Source organism: Anomaloglossus baeobatrachus, chromosome 1 (genome assembly GCF_048569485.1).
Source record: "Anomaloglossus baeobatrachus isolate aAnoBae1 chromosome 1, aAnoBae1.hap1, whole genome shotgun sequence".
NCBI classification, from domain to species: Eukaryota; Metazoa; Chordata; class Amphibia; order Anura; family Aromobatidae; genus Anomaloglossus; species Anomaloglossus baeobatrachus.
Genome location: NC_134353.1, coordinates 708,686,312 through 708,707,022, shown reverse-complemented (window position 1 = coordinate 708,707,022; position 20,711 = coordinate 708,686,312). Strand labels below are relative to the sequence as shown.

At 50.1% G+C, this 20,711-nt stretch overlaps 1 protein-coding gene across 1 annotated transcript in view; it reads left to right on the top strand.

Annotated features, from left to right (window-relative positions):
- The window catches only part of LOC142249593 (tRNA (32-2'-O)-methyltransferase regulator THADA-like), a 150,924-nt gene that overhangs the window by 57,613 nt on the left and 72,600 nt on the right, over positions 1–20,711 (top strand). Inside the window, exons 13-15 of the mRNA XM_075321304.1 lie at positions 1,753–1,905; positions 5,794–5,903; positions 7,335–7,492. Coding sequence (XP_075177419.1) covers positions 1,753–1,905; positions 5,794–5,903; positions 7,335–7,492 — 421 coding nt within the window. The remainder of the gene's footprint in view (positions 1–1,752; positions 1,906–5,793; positions 5,904–7,334; positions 7,493–20,711) is intronic.

Here is a 20,711-nt window from a genome sequence, read left to right as displayed (position 1 = left end):
CCTTGCTCCAAAGAGGATGAGATAAGTGAATCAGAACCGCGATGCCATCACAACCGCGACCCTCCAGGCAGCGCCCATGACCGTGACGCATCAGCGCTTCCTCTTCAATGTGTTGATCCAGTCATCCGCTTCCGCAGGAGAAGTAAAGAACAGGGATCGCTCTTGATGAAACACTCTAAGACGGGCTGGGAAGATCATGGAGTAAGCAATTTGATGCTCTCTGAGGCGTTTTTTCACCTGAAGGATGCCCTCGTTTTCTGGAGCGACACAGAGAAATCAGGGAAGATCAATATGGTGGCGTTGTTGTGTAAAATCGGGCCCTTGCGCCGCGCCGCACCAAGGATCGCATCTCTATCTCTGCTGCTCAACAGTCGGGCCAGGAGAGGTCTAGGCTGCGCTCCCGGAGGAGGAGGTCTGGCCGGTACCCGGTGAGCTCTTTCTATAGCGAATGCCGCTGACAGCGTCGCATCAGGGAAAGTTTCGGAGAGCCACTTTTCCATGAACTTACATGGGTCGCTCCCTTCTGCCCTCTCCGGCATCCCCAGAATTCTTAAATTATTGCGACGCAGGCGATTTTCCAGGTCATCAGCCCTCTGCGCCCAGTTGTTTGCCGCGCTTTCCAGAGAGGACAGTCTGCCCGGCGTCGCTCTTGCGTCGTCTTCCAGCGTGGAGATCCGCTGCTCGGTCTCCTTTACCCGCTCTCTCAGGTTTTACAAGTCCAGCCGGAGGAGACCCACATCAATCTTAACCTCCTCGATTTTACCCGTCAGCGACACTTTTGAATCCTGGATCGCTGCAAGTAACTGCGACGTAACCTGCTGTAAGGTTAGCTCCTGCGATTCCTTGGATCCGGCCTCCATGCTCTCCTCCTCCTCCGCCTCACTGGATTCCCGCTCTGCCTTATTGCCGGCGCCATCTTGCTGGGAGTCCCGAGCAAACTTCTTCAGCTTCTCAGCCGCCGCTGCGCTGCGACCTCTACTCATGGTACCGATCCGAATGCTCACCGCACCACAGGTAATCCAGAGGTGTATTTAGGCACCAATTTCGGCAGGATTAATAGTATATATCAGCGTCGGACTGCGGAGCTGCTCTCAGATGCGACCGCTCATGCTGCCTGCTGGCCACGCCCCCTGTTTAATTTTTTAAACAAGTTCTTGCTTCCCTTTCTGTTATGTTTAAAAAATGTAAATAAAGAAGATGTTTTAAAAATTAAACAAAGGGGCTGAAATCCCTTTGTCCTTTCTACTGCACCACACTGTGACTCACTGTACAGGGAATTGCAACATTGCTCCATTAGGTAGATATTTCTATTTAGCATCTCTCTGTATGGCACGTGGTCAGGTGCATCAATGGACTGGGAATGTTTTTCAAGGGTGTCATAGTAGTCAGACCTCCACTGACGTGATAGTTGGGATATATCTTATCAATATGCCATCACTTCATTCGGTGGGAACACATTTATGGTATGTATGTATTCAATTGAAATATTATTTGATTAATAACTTTGGCATCATTGTTGATGTATACATGCCTTTAGCTGAAGCTGAATTTCGTAATCATGATGCATATAAGAACATATCTGTCACTTACTCGTGCAATTTTTTCTTATTATTATACCCCAAAGGATTAAGACCCTATCCGGGCACCTATATTTACTAAGGGTGCTGTTTTGTTTTCTACCATAATCATGATGCAGTTACTCACACTTTTGTGTAAAAATGATTCATATATCTTTCTTATTTTCTGCATCAGAGTTTACTGATTGGATATTCCATCTGAGCATGTTATCATTGTCCCCGGCGAGCAATTATCAGAGGCGATGCAGTGCTTTGCTCACACTTTGCTCCTTGCTGGAAATTTTTACTGACAATTGGAACCCCCAAAGGAAGAAAGGACAACCCCCACGTGAGTGCTCTTCTTCTGATGTCAACCAAGCAAAATTGGTGCAGTTTGTTCCGTGTTAGTGGTAATGGTCCTCACTCATCATTAACCTCCTGGAAAATATGTTTGTATGAGGCTTTAAAGATGTTTTCTCAGAATTGTCACTTATCTTATACCTCAGGTGATAAAAGTCATATTGTGAGAACCTCCACTAGTCATGACATGTAGACTCCTGTGTCCCCCCATTGGAATGAAGCTGTGGTGGAGCTTGCACGCGGCCTCTCCCCATGTAACCGTTTCCCTATTGAAGACGTATCTCATACAGTTAGGTCCAGAAATATTTGGACAGTGACACAATTTTCGCGAGTTGGGCTCTGCATGCCACCACATTGGATTTGAAATGAAACCTCTACAACAGAATTCAAGTGCAGATTGTAACGTTTAATTTGAAGGTTTGAAGAAAAATATCTGATAGAAATTGTAGGAATTGTACACATTTCTTTACAAACACTCCACATTTTAGGAGGTCAAAAGTAATTGGACAAATAAACCAAACCCAAAGAAAATATTTTTATTTTCAATATTTTGTTGCGAATCCTTTGGAGGCAATCACTGCCTTAAGTCTGGAATCCATGGACATCACCAAACGCTGGGTTTCCTCCTTCTTAATGCTTTGCCAGGCCTTTACAGCCGCAGCCTTCAGGTCTTGCTTGTTTGTGGGTCTTTCCGTCTTAAGTCTGGATTTGAGCAAGTAAAATGCATGTTCAATTGGGTTAAGATCTGGTGATTGACTTGGCCATTGCAGAATGTTCCACTTTTTTGCACTCATGAACTTCTGGGTAGCTTTGGCTGTATGCTTGGGGTCATTGTCCATCTGTACTATGAAGCGCCGTCCGATCAACTTTGCGGCATTTGGCTGAATCTGGGCTGAAAGTATATCCCGGTACACTTCAGAATTCATCCGGCTACTCTTGTCTGCTGTTATGTCATCAATAAACACAAGTGACCCAGTGCCATTGAAAGCCATGCATGCCCATGCCATCACATTGCCTCCACCATGTTTTACAGAGGATGTGGTGTGCCTTGGATCATGTGCCGTTCCCTTTATTCTCCAAACTTTTTTCTTCCCATCATTCTGGTACAGGTTGATCTTGGTCTCATCTGTCCATAGAATACTTTTCCAGAACTGAGCTGGCTTCATGAGGTGTTTTTCAGCAAAGTTAACTCTGGCCTGTCTATTTTTGGAATTGATGAATGGTTTGCATCTAGATGTGAACCCTTTGTATTTACTTTCATGGAGTCTTCTCTTTACTGTTGACTTAGAGACAGATACACCTACTTCACTGAGAGTGTTCTGGACTTCAGTTGATGTTGTGAACGGGTTCTTCTTCACCAAAGAAAGTATGCGGCGATGATCCACCACTGTTGTCATCCGTGGACGCCCAGGCCTTTTTGAGTTCCCAAGCTCACCAGTCAATTCCTTTTTTCTCAGAATGTACCCGACTGTTGATTTTGCTACTCCAAGCATGTCTGCTATCTCTCTGATGGATTTTTTCTTTTTTCTCAGCCTCAGGATGTTCTGCTTCACCTCAATTGAGAGTTCCTTAGACCGCATGTTGTCTGGTCACAGCAACAGCTTCCAAATGCAAAACCACACACCTGTAATCAACCCCAGACCTTTTAACTACTTCATTGATTACAGGTTAACGAGGGAGACGCCTTCAGAGTTAATTGTAGCCCTTAGAGTCCCTTGTCCAATTACTTTTGGTCCCTTGAAAAAGAGGAGGCTATGCATTACAGAGCTATGATTCCTAAACCCTTTTTCCGATTTGGATGTGAAAACTCTCATATTGCAGCTGGGAGTGTGCACTTTCAGCCCATATTATATATATAATTGTATTTCTGAACATGTTTTTGTAAACAGCTAAAATAACAAAACTTGTGTCACTGTCCAAATATTTCTGGACCTAACTGTATGTCCTTGCAGGTTGGCATATAAGTCACCAAGAACTTATGAGAAGGCTATATGCCAGTCTGCTTCACAACTACAGAAGTTATCCAGGGCTAAACATGGATAGGAGGGATCTCTCTGTAAGAACCACCTCTATAAAACTTAACTTGTCACTGAAAGGGAATGTCCAGGTTTTTGCTCCCTCATCTGAGAGCAGCATAATGTAGAGAGGTGGCAAAAACCTGCTAACAGATTCCTTCTATCTCTCTATCGATGTAAAGAATAAAAACAAGTTACGTCTCTTACAATGTTATGGCCACACAAAATCATTTTTTTTTTAATATTGGATTTTATTATAAAAAATGATAAAATATAAATACATGATAATACCAAATATGATAGTTTATGTAATGACCCAAACTATAAAATGAGCATGCTATTTATCCCACCTAGTGAACGCCATCAGAATCTGTTTTTATGTCACATTGTTTCACAAAATATGAATATTAAAGTGATGAAAAAATCATAAACCCCAAATTGGTACCGATAAAAACTATAAGGCTGGGGCCACACGGGGATTACTGCGATCCCCTCGCATGACACTCGGCTCACGCTGGCAGTACAGCAGAGCCGAGTGTCCCTGCGACTGAGGTCCGATCATGCGAGCGGACCTCAGCTGCAGGGGGCGGGCCAGCTCTGAGGAAGGGCGTGCCGGCGCTGCAGAGGGGAGGGAGGGATTTATCTCCCTCTCTCCTCCGTTGCCGGTTATTGCCATTCTCGCTCTGCACTCGCATTACACCGGTGTACCGCTAGTGCAGTGTGATTTTTCTCTTGCCCCATTGACTTGAATGGGTGCTAGAGAAACAATGATCGCATTACAATCACAGCATGCTGCGACTGTTTTCTAGGTCCGATTAGGGCTGAGAAAATAATTGCTCATGTGTGCTGACACACAGGCTAATATTGGTCTGAGTGGAATGCAATTTTTTATCGCACTCCACTCGCACCGATTTTCATGCCATGTTACTTAGGCCTAACTCATCCTAACAAAAATAATCCCTGATGCAGCTCTATTAGCAGTAGTGTAAAGTGTTTTTATTGTGCAAACATAGTAAAGAGTCAATAAAGTCGTATAAAATATATTTGATATCTCGGTAATCGTACTTACCTCCAGAATTAGGTTAGTATTTCAATTACGGTATGTTGCTCAAAGTAAAAACAGAATGTAATTAGGAAAAAAGATTGCAATTTTAACTTTTTGCCGTCTGCTGCACATTCATTTCTTGAGGACACTTTTGGGGTAAAAATGGTATCTATATCGTTGATTCTCAACCTCACAGTGTGCCCAAACAGTAGTGTACAATATAGGGACCAATGAGTATGTGCTCAAATAGACAGAGCTTTACTTATCGTATACAGTGGTGATCCCACCAGTTATTACCTCTCCTGTGGATTGCTGGTAAGTGTTGATGTGATGAGAACATCTTTACATTGGTTTCAATCATGTATCAAGGTCCGAGTACAGATCGGGATGTATGGACTGGCTGCTGTTTGTGTTTTTTTTTTTTTACTTTATATGTAGCTTCTGCGAGACCATATTTCCAGTCTGGACATCACACTTCAACTGTTCCACTTATTATTTCTTCTAATTGTTTCTGCAACGCCATTCAGATGTATGGTAACATTGCAGAAATTCCTCAAGCAAATCAAGAGGCCGTAATCACCGCGATCCTGCCACAATAGGCACTAGCCTTCCTTTGTGGTATAAACGATATGGTCCTATTTGTTTTTAGCCTACTGTTTGTTGAGAAATGTTGGAGAAAAAATTAAACTGTGAGGCCATAACATTACTGCACTTTGTACGTAAGACTTTGAGATTATGTATTGTTTTGTTGAAATTCTATTCCCTTTCCTTTGTCAGATTGCAAATTCAATTTTCTTGTTATGTGCTACATTTACAGGAGATGTTTCTCTTTTACTGAACTGTGCAAAGGAAAAAGGATGCTGGGGTTTCCTGTCGGCTGGCAGCATGCAGGCACTGTTAGGATGTATGCTGGACAGCACTAATGAGGTAACCCACTTATAAAAAAGAACCTGTCACCAGGTCAAATTGGCCTCTTTTCATTGTTCTTTTTTTCCCCCACTGCTGCTCTGAGTATTCCATTTTTTTGTTTATTTTTTTTAAAGTCCAACATACGATATGAGAGGTATGGATGGATTTTTTTATTTAGTTCTTCAGAATCCCAAATATTTCCTAGAGGGGCATGGCAGCTATAAGTCCCCTTACTGGCAGCCAGACTGGCTTGCAAAGTCTCCTTAAGGAGAATAGTGTTCCCCCGTGGTCCCCACAAAGCTTCTCATGAGCCAGATCAGACACCCCATACTTTGCACTGATGAGGGGCAAGCACCCCGAAACACTGTGTCTGCAAATTGGGATGCTGATCTGGCATATATTCTAAGTCATATGCAAAGGATTGTTAAAAATCCATATTTGACTTTTAGAATCGCTACTTCCAATAGGTGGCGCTGCACTAGAGTTTGTCTCCTTTACTGGAGAGACAATTAGAATCCCAAAGACATGCTGGGATACTCAAACAATACATATTATCAAGTGGTGGGAACTGCAGTCTCTACCACAGCTGCTTTCACCACCCTGAAACAAAGCGTCATCAGCGAGGCCTATTTCAGTGGCTAGGCTAGTGACTTCTCTACTGAGCATTCACCAGTTGGCAATTTCAACTGACATTGTGCTCCATGGCCAGCTCTAATGAGAAGTGATGAGTCGTCAAGACAGTATACTGTCGGTATGTATTAAAAACGAGAGAATTCCACAAACAGGAAGAGCAAGACCAGTCCATTCCTACAAAACACAGACATCAATGATGATGCATCTTTTCAGGGTGGTGACATCTGTTTCCTCAAACTAATCATCATCAGGGGACAGCTCTGGTGTCACTCACCCTGCACCTATCACCGCCCCTCATAACAATTTGTTTGAGGGCGGTGATAGAAGCTGTGGGGCAACACTGGTGCCATTCACATTGCTTTTATCACTGCCACATGATGAAGTCTCTTTTCACAATTAGACGCTTTGTCTGGCAGGGACATTAGCTGATTAAGTATCAGCTCTCCGACTGCATCTATCAATGCCATTGATTAAGGATATCTTCAGGGGGTGGTGGCTGCAGTGTTGTCCCCTGAAAATGTTTCAGGCACTGTAATAGACGGTGCAGGATTCTGTGTTCAGCCTCAGCCTGATGACACCTCATTTGAGACTCCTCTTAAACGAAACGTCACAGAAGTAAAAAAAAAACAAACCACCCTTCAGGGTTTAGCTTTATAAGGAGAAGTGTAGCTTATTTTAGAATAAAGCACATGACAAATGTGTTTAGGGTATAAAAATAGATATGCAGGACATTTTAGATATAGGACTAACCCTTTAATTCAATGTTTTTTCAATGTTTCAGTTTTCTAATATGTTCCATTATTCATTACATTACAGATCCGAGAGATGGCGTCGGATTTGCTTGCCCGTTTCTTCTTGCCAGCCTCCGAGGAACTGACTGTCACGCTATTTAAACTAGGGCAGACCCTTCTGTGTAGTCCTCGTGTACCAGTGGCAGAATCTGGAGCTATCCTAATGAAGACTTTGCTGCAAAGGTGCTTAGTAAATTGTCCAGTTTGAAAAGAAATAATTTTATTCCTTATCAACTTCTAGGGTGAATTTTCTAGAGAAGAAAGAGGGGTCACTAAGGGAGATTCTCAAGATAGATGAAACCCTATAAGAATGGGATATACCGTATTTTTCGGACCATAAGACGCACTTTTTTCCTCCCAAATGTTGGGGGAAAGTGGGGGGTGTGTCTTATGGTCTGACTATAAGGCTGCGGGGAATGAGGGTGCCGCGGTTCAGCGGGTCATCGGCGGCACGAGCAGGCTGTAACAACCTGCCGTGACCACGTGGGCCCGCTCATTACATATGCACGCCCATCCTCCCGCCCATCATCTCTCAGCGAAACCGGCGCTGATAGGTGGGCGGGGTGATGGGCTGGGGGGTTGGGGGTGCGTGCATAATTAGCAGCCGGCCGTGATCACCCCTGGCAACTACAGCCTGGAGTGCATCATTATCAGCGCGGGGTGCAGTGAATCAGTGTACTCACCCGTCACCGTGTGTGGAGCCGCCCCCCTGCAGCATCGCGTCTTCCTGTCTGTGCCGGCGGTCAGCTGATCTGGACACTGGCGGCGCGCACCGCGATGACGTCATCGCTGTGCGCGCCGCTAGTATCCACCAGAATCGATCAGCTTACCGCCGGCACAGACAGGAAGACGCGATGCTGCAGACACCGGTGACGGCTCCACACAGCGGCGCTGCAGCTGAGACAGAGATCGGTGCTTCAGGGTGTGAGGAAGGGTAAGTATAAACGTTTATTTTTTTTTTCCTGTGCCACAGGATTCACGCCATTTACCAGGATGGGGGCATTTCATGAGCAGGATGGATGGGGGCATTTCATGAGCAGGATGGATGGGGGCATTACATGAGCAGGATGGATGGGGGCATTTCATGAGCAGGATGGATGGGGGCATTTCATGAGCAGGATGGATGGGGGCATTTCATGAGCAGGATGGATGGGGGCATTTCATGAGCAGGATGGATGGGGGCATATCTTGAGCATGATGGATGGGGGCATATCATGAGCAGGATGGATGGGGGCATTTCATGAGCAGGATGGGTGGGGGCATTTCATGAGCAGGATGGATGGGGGCATTTCATGAGCAGGATGGATGGGGGCATTTCATGAGCAGGATGGATGGGGGCATATCATGAGCAGGATGGATGGGGGCATATCATGAGCAGGATGGATGGGGGCATATCATGAGCAGGATGGATGGGGGTATATCATGAGCAGGATGGATGGGGGGTATATTATTAGCAGGATGGGGGGTATATGAGCAGGATCATATACAAGGCAGGAGGATCCTTATCAGAATGGGGTACCTTAGTAGAGAATTTGGGGACATTACCCCCATAACAGTGTCAGCAGCAGATCCTCGCCCCATAACAGTGTGTCATGACCATATTTTTTGGTTAAAATTTTATTTCTTTGTCGCTCCATTGGGAGACCCAGACAATGGGTGTATAGCTTCTGCCTCTGGAGGCCACACAAAGTATTACACTTTTAAAAAAGTGTAACCCCTCCCCTCTGCCTATACACCCTCCCGTGGATCACGGGCTCCTCAGTTTTATGCTTTGTGTGGAAGGAGGCACACATCCACTCATGCATTCTCATACATAGTTATGTCGGATGGAAGAAAAGAGGACCCCGATGGGGTCCCCGGCATGTTCCCTTCTCACCCCACTATGTCGGCGGTGTTGTTAAGGTTGAGGTACCCATTGCGGGTACGGAGGCTGGAGCCACATGCCGTCTCCTTCACCATCCCTTATGCGGCTCTGGGAGAAGTGGGATCCTAAGCGGTCATCCACGTGCTGGGACCGTGCTCCATCCGCAGCCCCTGGTGGAACCTGCCGGTCTGGAGCTTCTTCACCCCCAGGGACCGGGCCCTGCAACTCGGAGGTACTCTGTGTCCCCATGTGTGGACTGTACAGGGAGGGAGGTCGCGGTAGTTCCGTCCGCAGTTTTTTTCGGCGGACTTCCGCGCCGACCGTGCCTGCTTGTCGGGCACGGCATTAAATTTAGTCCCCGGCTTCGCCGCGGCCTAGTTGAGCAAAATCCCGCCCCCGGGCCTGCCTGTCAGGGGTTAGGGTGGGATTACCGATGTGACGTCGGCTCTGAGGGCTGGAGCATCTTTGCATGTCTCTCCCCACCCTCATTGACCACTTGGGGACTCCAGATTCCCGCTCTTTGCTGGCGCCGCCCTCGGCTCCACACCCCACCTGGGAGCTCCGGCAGCCATTTTTAGCATTCTGCCGGTGGATGCTACTCAGCGGCAAAGCTCTGCAGCTCTGGGGGATCCACGACAGGGAATCTGGAGGACACACTCCGCTCGTTAGCGGTTGGTAAGCCACACCGGTCACCCGGTGTTGGTCCCCTTAGGGTGCCGGGATATATATATAGATATATATATCTGTTCGGAAAGGCTGTATACCCTTTTCCCATATACCCTCAGTGGTCACTCTCCTAAGAGACAACAGCATGTCGTCCACAAGGAGCAAAGCTACTAAGGCACAGACTTTTTTTGCGGCCTGTACCTCTTGTGGGGCTATGTTGCCTGCGGGATCCACCTACCCCCACTGTGATCAATGCTCGACTCCTGCCACGCTTGCTCAGCCGGAGCCTCGGGCACTTGTGGGCCCCTCGGCTCATGTAGATCCCCCGGCTCCCCCTGAGCAGTCTGCAGGGACAGAGTCACCGTCGTTGGCCTCTTTCGCTGCGACACTCTCCCAGTCACTTTCTCAATCCATTGCACAGTCTATGGACAAATGGTCATCTAAGCTCCTTGAGGCTTTGCAGTCCAGACCGGGCCCTTCACAGGCCCCGGCCCCTGTTAGTTTGTCTCCTCCAGGCCCCTCTCGGTCCGCGCCGCAGCGCGCTCCCAGGATAGCCTCTAGGTCCCAGGCGGAGGAGTCCTGCCCGGATCGCAGCCCCAGGCCGGCTAAGCGGCCTCGCTGGGACTCTTCCCCGGCCTCCTCACGCTGCTCTGGATCCCAGCTTGATGACTCTCAGGAAGACGAGGCGGACGTGGGAACTCAGGCCTCTGACCCTGACTTCACCCTTAACCTTGATGCCCCTGAGGGGACGCCTTGGTAAATGATCTTATCTCGTCCATCAACCAGGTGCTGGATCTCTCACCCCCACCTCCTCCTGCAGAGGAGCCGGCTTCTCAGCAGGAGAAACATCAATTTCGATTCCCCAAACGTACGCGCAATACGTTTTTTGATCACTCTAACTTCAGGGACGCTGTCCAGAAGCCCAGAGCAGTCCCGGACAAGCGCTTTGCTAAACGGCACACTGACACGTGTTACCCCTTTTCACCTGAAGTCGTTAAGGGCTGAGCACACTCCCCCAAGGTGGACCCTCCAGTCTCTAGATTGGCTGCTAGGTCCATTGTGTCTGTTGCCGATGGCGCATCCCTGAAGGATGCCACTGACAGACAGATAGAGCTCTTGGTGAAGTCTATTTATGAGGCCACGGGCGCGTCTTTCGCCCCGGCCTTTGCGGCCGTGTGGGCTCTCCAAGCAATCTCGGCATGTCTGACTGAGATTAATGCCGTCACGCGGAATTCTGCTCCGCAGGTTTCTTCCTTGACCTCTCAGGCATCAGCATTTTCGTCCTATGCCATGAACGCCGTCCTGGACTCTGCTAGCCGTACGGCTGTGGCATCCGCTAACTCCGTGGCAGTCCGCAGGACCATGTGGCTGCGCGAATGGAAAGCAGACTCTGCTTCCAAAAGGTTCTTAACTGGTTTGCCTTTTTCTGGCGACCGTTTGTTTGGCGAACGGCTGGATGAGATTATTAAGGAATCCTCCTTACCCCAGTCCAAACCTCAGAGACCTCAGCAGAGAAAAATCCAATCGAGGTTTCGGTCCTTTCGTCCCTCCGCCAAGACCCAATCCTCGTCGTCCAACCGGCCGGAGAAAGGCCAGAGGAACCCCTATGCGTGGCGGTCCAAGTCACGCCCCCAAAAGGCCGCGGGAGGCACTGCCTCCAAGACGGCCTCCACATGACTCTCGGCCTCATCTAACCACATCCTCGGTCGGTGGCAGGCTCTCCCGCTTTGGCGACACCTGGTGGCCACATGTTCAAGACCGATGGGTGAGAGACATTCTGTCTCATGGTTACAGGATAGAGTTCAACTCTCGTCCTGCGGCTCGTTTCTTCCGAACCTCCCCACCCCCCGCACAGGCCGACGCACTTTTTCAGGCAGTGGACGCTCTAAAGATAGAGGGAGTTGGGATTCCCGTTCCCCTTCAGGAACGTGGTCGCGGATTTTACTCCAATTTGTTCGTGGTGCCAAAAAAGGACGGGTCATTCCGTCCCGTTCTGGACCTCAAGCTGCTCAACAGACATGTGAGAACCAGACGTTTTCGGATGGAATCTCTCCGCTCGGTCATCGCCTCGATGTCACAAGGAGACTTCCTAGCATCGATCGACATCAAAGATGCTTATCTCCATGTGCCGATCGCACCCGAACATCAACGTTTCCTGCGTTTCGCCATCGGGGACGAACACCTCCAGTTCGTAGCATTGCCTTTCGGCCTGGCGACAGCCCCACGGGTTTTCACCAAAGTCATGGCATCCATCGTGGCGGTCCTGCACTCTCAGGGCCACTCGGTGATCCCTTACTTGGACGATCTCCTAGTCAGGGCCCCTTCTCTGGTGGCGTGTCAACAAAGTCTTACCGTCACTCTGGCAACTCTCCAGCAGTTCGGGTGGATCATCAATTTCCCGAAATCCAAGTTGACGCCGACCCAATCACTGACTTACCTCGGGATGGAATTTCATACCCAGCCAGCGTTAGTCATGCTACCGCGGGACAAACAGCTTTCTCTGCAGGCGGGGGTGCAGTCACTTCTTCGGAGTCAGTCACACCCCTTAAGGCGCCTCATGCACTTCCTGGGGAAGATGGTTGCAGCCATGGAGGCAGTGCCGTTCGCGCAATTCCATCTACGGCCACTCCAATGGGACATTCTTTGCAAGTGGGACAAGAGTGCTGCTTCCCTCGACAAGAACATCTCTCTTTCCCTCGCAACAAAAACATCACTTCAGTGGTGGCTCCTACCCACATCTCTGGCCCGGGGAAAATCCTACCCCCAACCTGGGCCGTGGTCACCACGGACGCGAGCCTGTCAGGTTGGGGAGCGGTTTTTCTCCACCACAGGGCTCAAGGAACCTGGACTCCAATAGAATCGTCCCTTCAGATCAATATCCTGGAGATAAGGGCAGTATATCTAGCCCTATTCGCTTTCCATCGGTGGCTGGAGGGCAGGCAGATCCGAATCCAGTCGGACAACGCCACTGCCGTCACCTACATCAACCACCAAGGCGGCACTCGCAGTCGTCAAGCCTTCCAGGAAGTCCGGCGGATTCTGCAGTGGGTGGAAGACACAGACTCCACCATCTCCGCAGTTCACATCCCGGGCGTAGAAAACTGGGAAGCAGATTTTCTCAGTCGTCAGGGCATGGACGCGGGGGAATGGTCTCTTCACCCAGACGTGTTTCGAGAGATCTGTCGCCGCTGGGGAACGCCGGACGTCGATCTCATGGCGTCACGACACAACAACAAGGTCCCGGCCTTCATGGCACGGTCTCAGGATCACAGAGCTCTGGCAGCGGACGCTTTGGTCCAGGATTGGTCGCAGTTTCGACTGCCATACGTGTTTCCCCCTCTGGCGATGCTGCCCAGGGTACTACGCAAGATACGGTCCGAATGCCGTCGCGCCATTCTCGACGCTCCAGACTGCCCGAGGCGGTCGTGGTATCCGGATCTGTGGCATCTCACGGTGGGTCAACCGTGGGCACTTCCAGACCGCCCAGACTTGCTGTCACAAGGCCCGTTTTTCCATCTGAATTCTGTGGCCCTCAACCTGACTGCGTGGCCTTTGAGTCCTGGCTCCTAGCGTCTTCAGGGTTATCTCAGGATGTCATTACCACCATGAGACAAGCCAGGAAACCAACGTCCGCCAAGATCTATCACAGGACTTGGCAAATCTTCTTATCCTGGTGCTCTGATAACGGTTTTCCTCCATGGCCGTTTGCATTACCCACATTTCTTTCATTCCTACAATCTGGAATGGACAAGGGTTTGTCCCTCGGCTCTCTCAAGGGCCAAGTGTCGGCGCTCTCCGTGTTTTTTCAAACGCGTCTAGCCAGGCTTCCGCAGGTCCGCACGTTCCTGCAGGGGGTTTGTCACATGGTTCCACCTTACAAACGTCCGTTGGAACCTTGGGATCTTAACAGGGTCCTGACGGCTCTTCAAAAGCCGCCTTTTGAGCCGCTGCGGGATGTCTCTCTCTCCCGTCTTTCCCAGAAGGTGGCCTTCCTGGTGGCAGTCACATCACTTCGCAGAGTGTCTGAGCTTGCAGCGCTGTCATGCAAAGCTCCCTTCCTGGTTTTTCACCAGGATAAGGTGGTTCTGCGTCCTGTACCGGAATTTCTCCCTAAGGTGGTATCCCCTTTTCATCTAAATCAGGATATCTCCTTGCCTTCCTTTTGCCCTAATCCAATTCACCAGTGTGAAAAGGATTTGCACTCTTTGGATCTAGTGAGAGCACTCCGGGTCTACGTGTCTCGCACGGCGCCCCTGCACCGTTCAGACGCGCTCTTTGTCCTTGTCGCTGGCCAGCGTAAGGGATCTCAGGCCTCCAAGTCAACCTTGGCTCGGTGGATCAAGGAACCGATTCTCGAGGTCTACCGTACTTCTGGGCTTCCGCTCCCTTCAGGGTTGAAAGCCCATTCTACCAGAGCCGTAGGTGCGTCCTGGGCATTGCGGCACCGGGCGACGGCTCAGCAGGTGTGTCAGGCAGCTACATGGTCTAGTCTGCACACTTTCACGAAGCACTATCAAGTGCATACCTATGCTTCGGCAGACGCCAGTCTAGGTAGGCGAGTCCTCCAGGCGGCGGTTGCTCACCTGTAAGAGGGGGCCGCTTTTCAGCTCTTTTTATTGAGGCATTGCTTTACCCACCCAGGGACTGCTCTTGGACGTCCCAATTGTCTGGGTCTCCCAATGGAGCAACAAAGAAAAAGGGAATTTTGTTTACTTACCGTAAATTCCTTTTCTTCTAGCTCCTATTGGGAGACCCAGCACCCGCCCCTGTGCCCTTCGGGCTGGTTGTTCTTTTGTGTACACATGTTGTTGATGTTGATTTGTTCTTTGGGTTCATGGTCTTCAGTTCTCCGAACATCCTTCGGATTGAATTTATCCTAGACCAATTTATAAGTTTTCTCCTTCCTGCTTTTGCACCAAAGCTGAGGAGCCCGTGATGCACGGGAGGGTGTATAAGCAGAGGGGAGGGGTTACACTTTTTTAAAAGTGTAATACTTTGTGTGGCCTCCAGAGGCAGAAGCTATACACCCAATTGTCTGGGTCTCCCAATAGGAGCTAGAAGAAAAGGAATTTACGGTAAGTAAACAAAATTCCCTTTTTTCCTATTTTCCTCTTCTAAAACCAGGGTGCGTCTTATGGTCAGGTGCGTCTTATAGTCCGAAAAATACGGTATACACAAAATGTGATAGAACTAATAATGGAACAAAACATCCCTCGTTAAATTTAATCTCTGCGCGCATCTGGTTTGGCAATTGAAAATCCGTGAGAAAAAATAAAATAAATTCTTTCTTTTTTTCTTTTTTTATTCTTTATAATTAATGAACGAAACTGATAATCCTCTCCTCTGGTTTATACAATTTTTTTATGTCAAAAACTTGAAAACCCCTTGTACTAAATTAAAGCTACAATGGAAAATATTTAGAAAAAAAGAAGAGTTGCTAAGGGAGATTGCAAATCCAGATAAAATCCCACACGAATGCAACACATGCAAAGAATGTAATAGAAACAAACAATGGAACACAACTTACCTCCTTAAATTTGATCCTTGCAGGAATCTAGCTTGAAAATGTAGAATATATTTTTTTTTTTTTTATGGTAGAATTAAAAATGCCAATGATCTCCTGAATTTTCGGCTGGAGGAATTTTACCTATTTGATCCATACAGCACTGAGTCTAGCAGAAGTGGCTTCTCCTGTGCCGAGGATCACCGTCATATAGGAGGGGGGAACTGGTTGTTCCTATTTTCTTTGTCGCTCCATTGGGAGACCCAGACAATTAGGGTGTATAGCTTCTGCCTCCGGAGGCCACACAAAGTATTACACTTAAAAGTGTAAACCCCTCCCCTCTGCCTATACACCCCCCGTGCATCACGGGCTCCTCAGTTTTTATGCTTTGTGTTGAAGGAGGGTGAAAAGGATTTGCACTTGTTAGATCTTGTGAGAGCACTCAGACTCTACATTTCTCGTACGGCGCCCCTGCGCCGCTCGGATGCGCTCTTTGTCCTTGTCGCTGGCCAGCGTAAAGGGTCGCAGGCTTCCAAGTCAACCTTGGCTCGATGGATCAAGGAACCAATTCTTGAAGCCTACCGTTCTTCTGGGCTTCCGGTTCCTTCAGGGCTGAAAGCCCATTCGACCAGAGCCGTAGGTGCGTCCTGGGCATTGCGGCACCAGGCTACGGCTCAGCAGGTGTGTCAGGCGGCTACCTGGTCGAGTCTGCACACTTTCACGAAACACTATCAGGTGCATACCTACGCTTCGGCAGATGCCAGCCTAGGTAGGCGAGTCCTTCAGGCGGCGGTTGCCCACCTGTAGGAAGGGGCCGTTTTACGGCTCTTTTACCGAGGTATTCTTTTACCCACCCAGGGACTGCTTTTGGACGTCCCAATTGTCTGGGTCTCCCAATGGAGCGACAAAGAAGAAGGGAATTTTGTTTACTTACCGTAAATTCCTTTTCTTCAGCGCTCTATTGGGAGACCCAGACGATTGATTGGGGTATAGCTACTGCCTCCGGAGGCCACACAAAGCACTACACTAAAAAGTGCAAGGCCCCTCCCCTTCTGGCTATACCCCCCCGTGGTATCACGGGTTCTCCAGTTTTCAAGCTTTGTGCGAAGGAGGTCAGACATCCATGCATAGCTCCACAGATTTTAGTCAGCAGTAGCTGCTGACTATTTCGGATGGAAGAAAAGAGGGCCCATATAGGGCCCCCAGCATGCTCCCTTCTCACCCGTTGATGGTGTTGTAAGGTTGAGGTACCTATTGCTGGTACGGAGGCTGGAGCCCACATGCTGCTTTCCTTCCACATCCCCCTGGGGGGCTCTGAGGAAGTGGGATCCTGCCGGCCTCAAAGCTCTGACGCCGGGCTCCATCCACAGACCCATTTGAACCTGCTGGATACGGAGCTGGAGTACCGTTCAGGGACATGGCCCTGCACCATTACAGGTACTCTGTGTCCCCGTACACACAGGCACAGCACACTCCAGACTTGCTGGGTGTGCTAGTGCGCCGGGGACAGTAAAGGGTTACAGTCACGGCAGCTTTGCTGAGTGACTTTGTGTATTGGGAACTACCGCGCCGGACGCTCCGGGAGCGGCGGCGCGGCTGGGACTTGTAGTTCGCCGGGGACTGGGCGCCGACCGCGCTTTTACGGCGGCGGCGCTTATAAATCCAGTCCCCGGCTTCTGCGGCCTAGTGCCGCTTCGTTCCCGCCCCCTCCCTGTCACTCAGGGAAGGGGACAGACGCTGAGCAATCAGCAGCGCCGAGGGCTGGAGCCTTATTTACATGCTCCAGCCCTCTCACTGCACACTGTCGGACGCCGGATTCCCGCTCTGACTTGGGGCACGCCCACGGCCCGCCCCTCCTCACACGAGCTGGGGAAGACCGGCAGCCATTACTGCAGTCCGAGCTCGGACTTTCGGCAACCAGGCAGGACGGTGGCGACCATACACCCGCTTATAGGCGGGCGGTAAGCGGCACACATAGTGCTGACCCCAATATATACTGCAGTGTGTACATGTGTATTTTAACTGCATAGGTCGCTATATGCCCGCTTGGAGAGCGACACATCAGCAGCAGGAAAGCAGGTGTGCTAAGGCACAGGCTTTCTAGGCTGCTTGTATTGCACGTACTGAAGTGTTCATTTGTGTTTATGCTTGTATGCTATACACTGCACTGTACAGTCGCTAGTCTTAGCTATATTCTCCTGGAATGGCTAGACTACAGCAGCAGAAAACCAAGGGTGCTGGGGCACAGGTTTTTTTCTATGCTGCTTGTATTGCATGGGCTGCAGTGTGCATTTGTACTTGTGCTTGTATGCTATACATTGCACTGTATGGTCACTCTTCTGGGCTATATTCCCCTAGATGACTAGTCTACAGCAGCAGAAGAGCAGAGGTGCCAGGGCACAGGCTTCTATGCTGCTTGTATTGCTTGTGCTGCAGTGTTCATTTGTACTTTATGCTTGTATGCTATACATTGCACTGTACGGTCACCAATCTTGGCTATATACTTCTAGATGGCTAGTCGGCAGCGGCAAAAAAGCAACACAGATTTTCAGTGCTGTTTTTACTACATGGGATGCTGTTCATGACACCGTCCCATTGTGTGCATGCTCCCCTGTAGCACTTCGTCTGCCGGGGTCTCTAGCACTTCGTCTGCCGGGGTCTCTACTAGTCGTGGCCAAAGAAACCACCTGTCATCCCTGTCCAAGGACAGGGACGGAGTTGCAGTTTCGACAGATATATTGTCATAAGATAGAGACTTGCAGTCCAGACAGGCCATGGGCAATCTTCCTGACCAACCTCATTTGGAACGGGGGGGTCCCAGGAGGACTCTCTGTATGATAAGGCAGCTCTCCAGGACTTTGATCCTGACATCGCTATCAATCCGGATACACCGGATGGTAACGCCATACGGAATGATCCTATAGCGTCCATCAATGGAAGGTTGGATCTTTCTCCCTCAGCTCCCCCAGTGGAGGAGTCAGCTTCACAGCAGGAGAAGTCCCTTTTCAGTATCTCAAACGGATATTGAGTATTTTTCTGGCCACGCTGACTTCAGAGAAGCAGTCCAGAAACACCACGCTTACCAGATAAGCGTCTTCTCCAAACGTTTTTAAGATACACGTTATCCCTTTTCCCCTGACGTGGTCAAGCGCTGGACCCAGGGTCCAAGGGTGGATTCTCCAATCTCCAGGCTTGCGTCTAGAGCCATAGTTGCACTGGAGATGGGGCTTCACTTAAAGATGCCATTCACAGACAGATGGACTCTGGTTGAAATCTGTCTAGGAGGCTATCGGCGTGTCGGTTGCTCCGGCATTCACAGCCGTATAGGCAACCTAACCTTTTCAGCTGTTCTTGCGCAGCTGGCCTTGAGCACATGTACATCTGTACCGCAGAGGCGTCCGTAACTCCGCAATGTCTGCACTGCGACTTACCCTATTAATGCTGTCCTAAAAGTACAGTCGAGGTTTCGGTCCTTCCCAAGCTCGGGCAGGTCCCAATTGTCCTCGTGCAAAAGGGCTACAAAACCTCAGACGGGCTCAGATTCCGGCCGGGCTCAATCACGCCCAAGGAAGGCAGCCGGAGGAACCGCTACCAAGGCGGTCTCCTCATGACTCTCAGCTCTCTCTCTCTCTCCGCATCCGCGGTTGATGGCAGACTTCCCCGCCTTTGGCGACATTTAGCTGCCACAGGTCACAGACCGGTGGGTGACGGACATTGTGCTCACGTGCACAGGACAGTGTTCTGTTCTCGTCCTCCGACTCCATTCTTCAGAACGGCCCCACCTCCCCACCGAGCAGATGCCCTGCTGCAGGCGGTGGACGCTCTAAGAGCAGAAGGAGTGGTGATCCCTGTCCCCCCTCAGGAACGAGGGCGAGGGTTTGTACTCCAATCTCTTTGTGGCTCCAAAAAAGGACGGCTCCTTCCGTCCTGTTCTGGACCTAAAACTGCTCAATAAGCATGCGAACGCCAGGCGGTTCCGGATGGAATCCCTCCGATCCGTCATTACCTCAATGTCTCGAGGAGACTTCCTTGCCTCAACAGACCTCAAAGATGCCTATCTCCACGTGCCAATTGCTACGGAGCACCAACGTTTTCTACGTTTTGTGATAGGAGACGACCATCTTCAGTTCGTAGCTCTGCCATTCGGTCTGGCGACAGCCCCACGGGTGTTCACCAAGGTCATGGCAGCAGTGGTAGCAGTCTTGCACTCTCAGGGACACCCGGTGATCCCTTACTTGGACGATCTACTCGTCAAAGCACCCCCCCTCGAGGCATGACAACGCAGCCTGAATGTTACGCTGGAGACTCTCCAGACTTTCGGGTGGATCATCAATTTGGCAAGGTCAAATCGGTCACCGACTCAATCACTAACGTATCTCGGCATGGAGTTCACACTCTATCAGCGATAGTGAAGCTTCCGCTGAACAAGCAGCGTTCACTGCAAACAGAGGTGCAGTCTCTCCTTCAAGGCCAGTCGCACCCCTTAAGGCGCCTCATGCACTTCCTAGGGAAGATGGTGGCAGCCATGGAGGCAGTTCCCTTTGCGCAGTTTCATCTGCGCCAACTGCAAGGGGACATTCTCCGCCAATGGGACGGGCAGTCAACCTGCCTGGACAGGAAAGTCTCCCTTTCCCAGACGGCCAAGGACTCTCTGCAATGGTGGCTTATTCCCACCTCATTGTCACAGTGAAGATCCTTCCTACCCCCATCCTGGGCAGTGGTCACGACAGATACGAGTCTGTCAGGGTGGGGAGCAGTTTGTCTCCGCCACAGGGCTCAGGGGACGTGGACTCAGCAGGAGTCCACCCTTCAGATCAATGTTCTGGAAATCGGGGCAGGGTATCTTACCCTACTAGCTTTCCAGCAGTGGCTAGAAAGAGAGCAGATCCGAATCCAGTCGGACAACTCCACAGCGGTGGCATACATCAACCACCAAGGAGGGACGCGCAGTCGGCAAGCCTTCCAGGAAGTCCGGCGAATCCTCATGTGGGTGGAGGACACAGCATCCACCATATCCGCAGTTCACATCCCGGGCGTAGAAAACTGGGAAGCAGACTTCCTCAGTCGCCAGGGTATGGACGCAGGGGAATGGTCCCTTCACCCGGACGTGTTTCAGGAAATCTGTCGCCGCTGGGGGGTGCCGGACGTCGACCTAATGGCGTCTCGGCACAACAACAAGGTCCCGGCATTTATGGCACGATCGCGCGATCACAGAGCTCTGGCGGCAGACGCCTTAGTGCAAGATTGGTCGCAGTTCCGGCTCACATATGTGTTTCCACCTCTGGCACTCTTGCCCAGAGTACTGCGCAAAAAATCAGATCCGATTGCAGCCGCGTCATACTCGTCGCCCCAGACTGGCCGAGGAGATC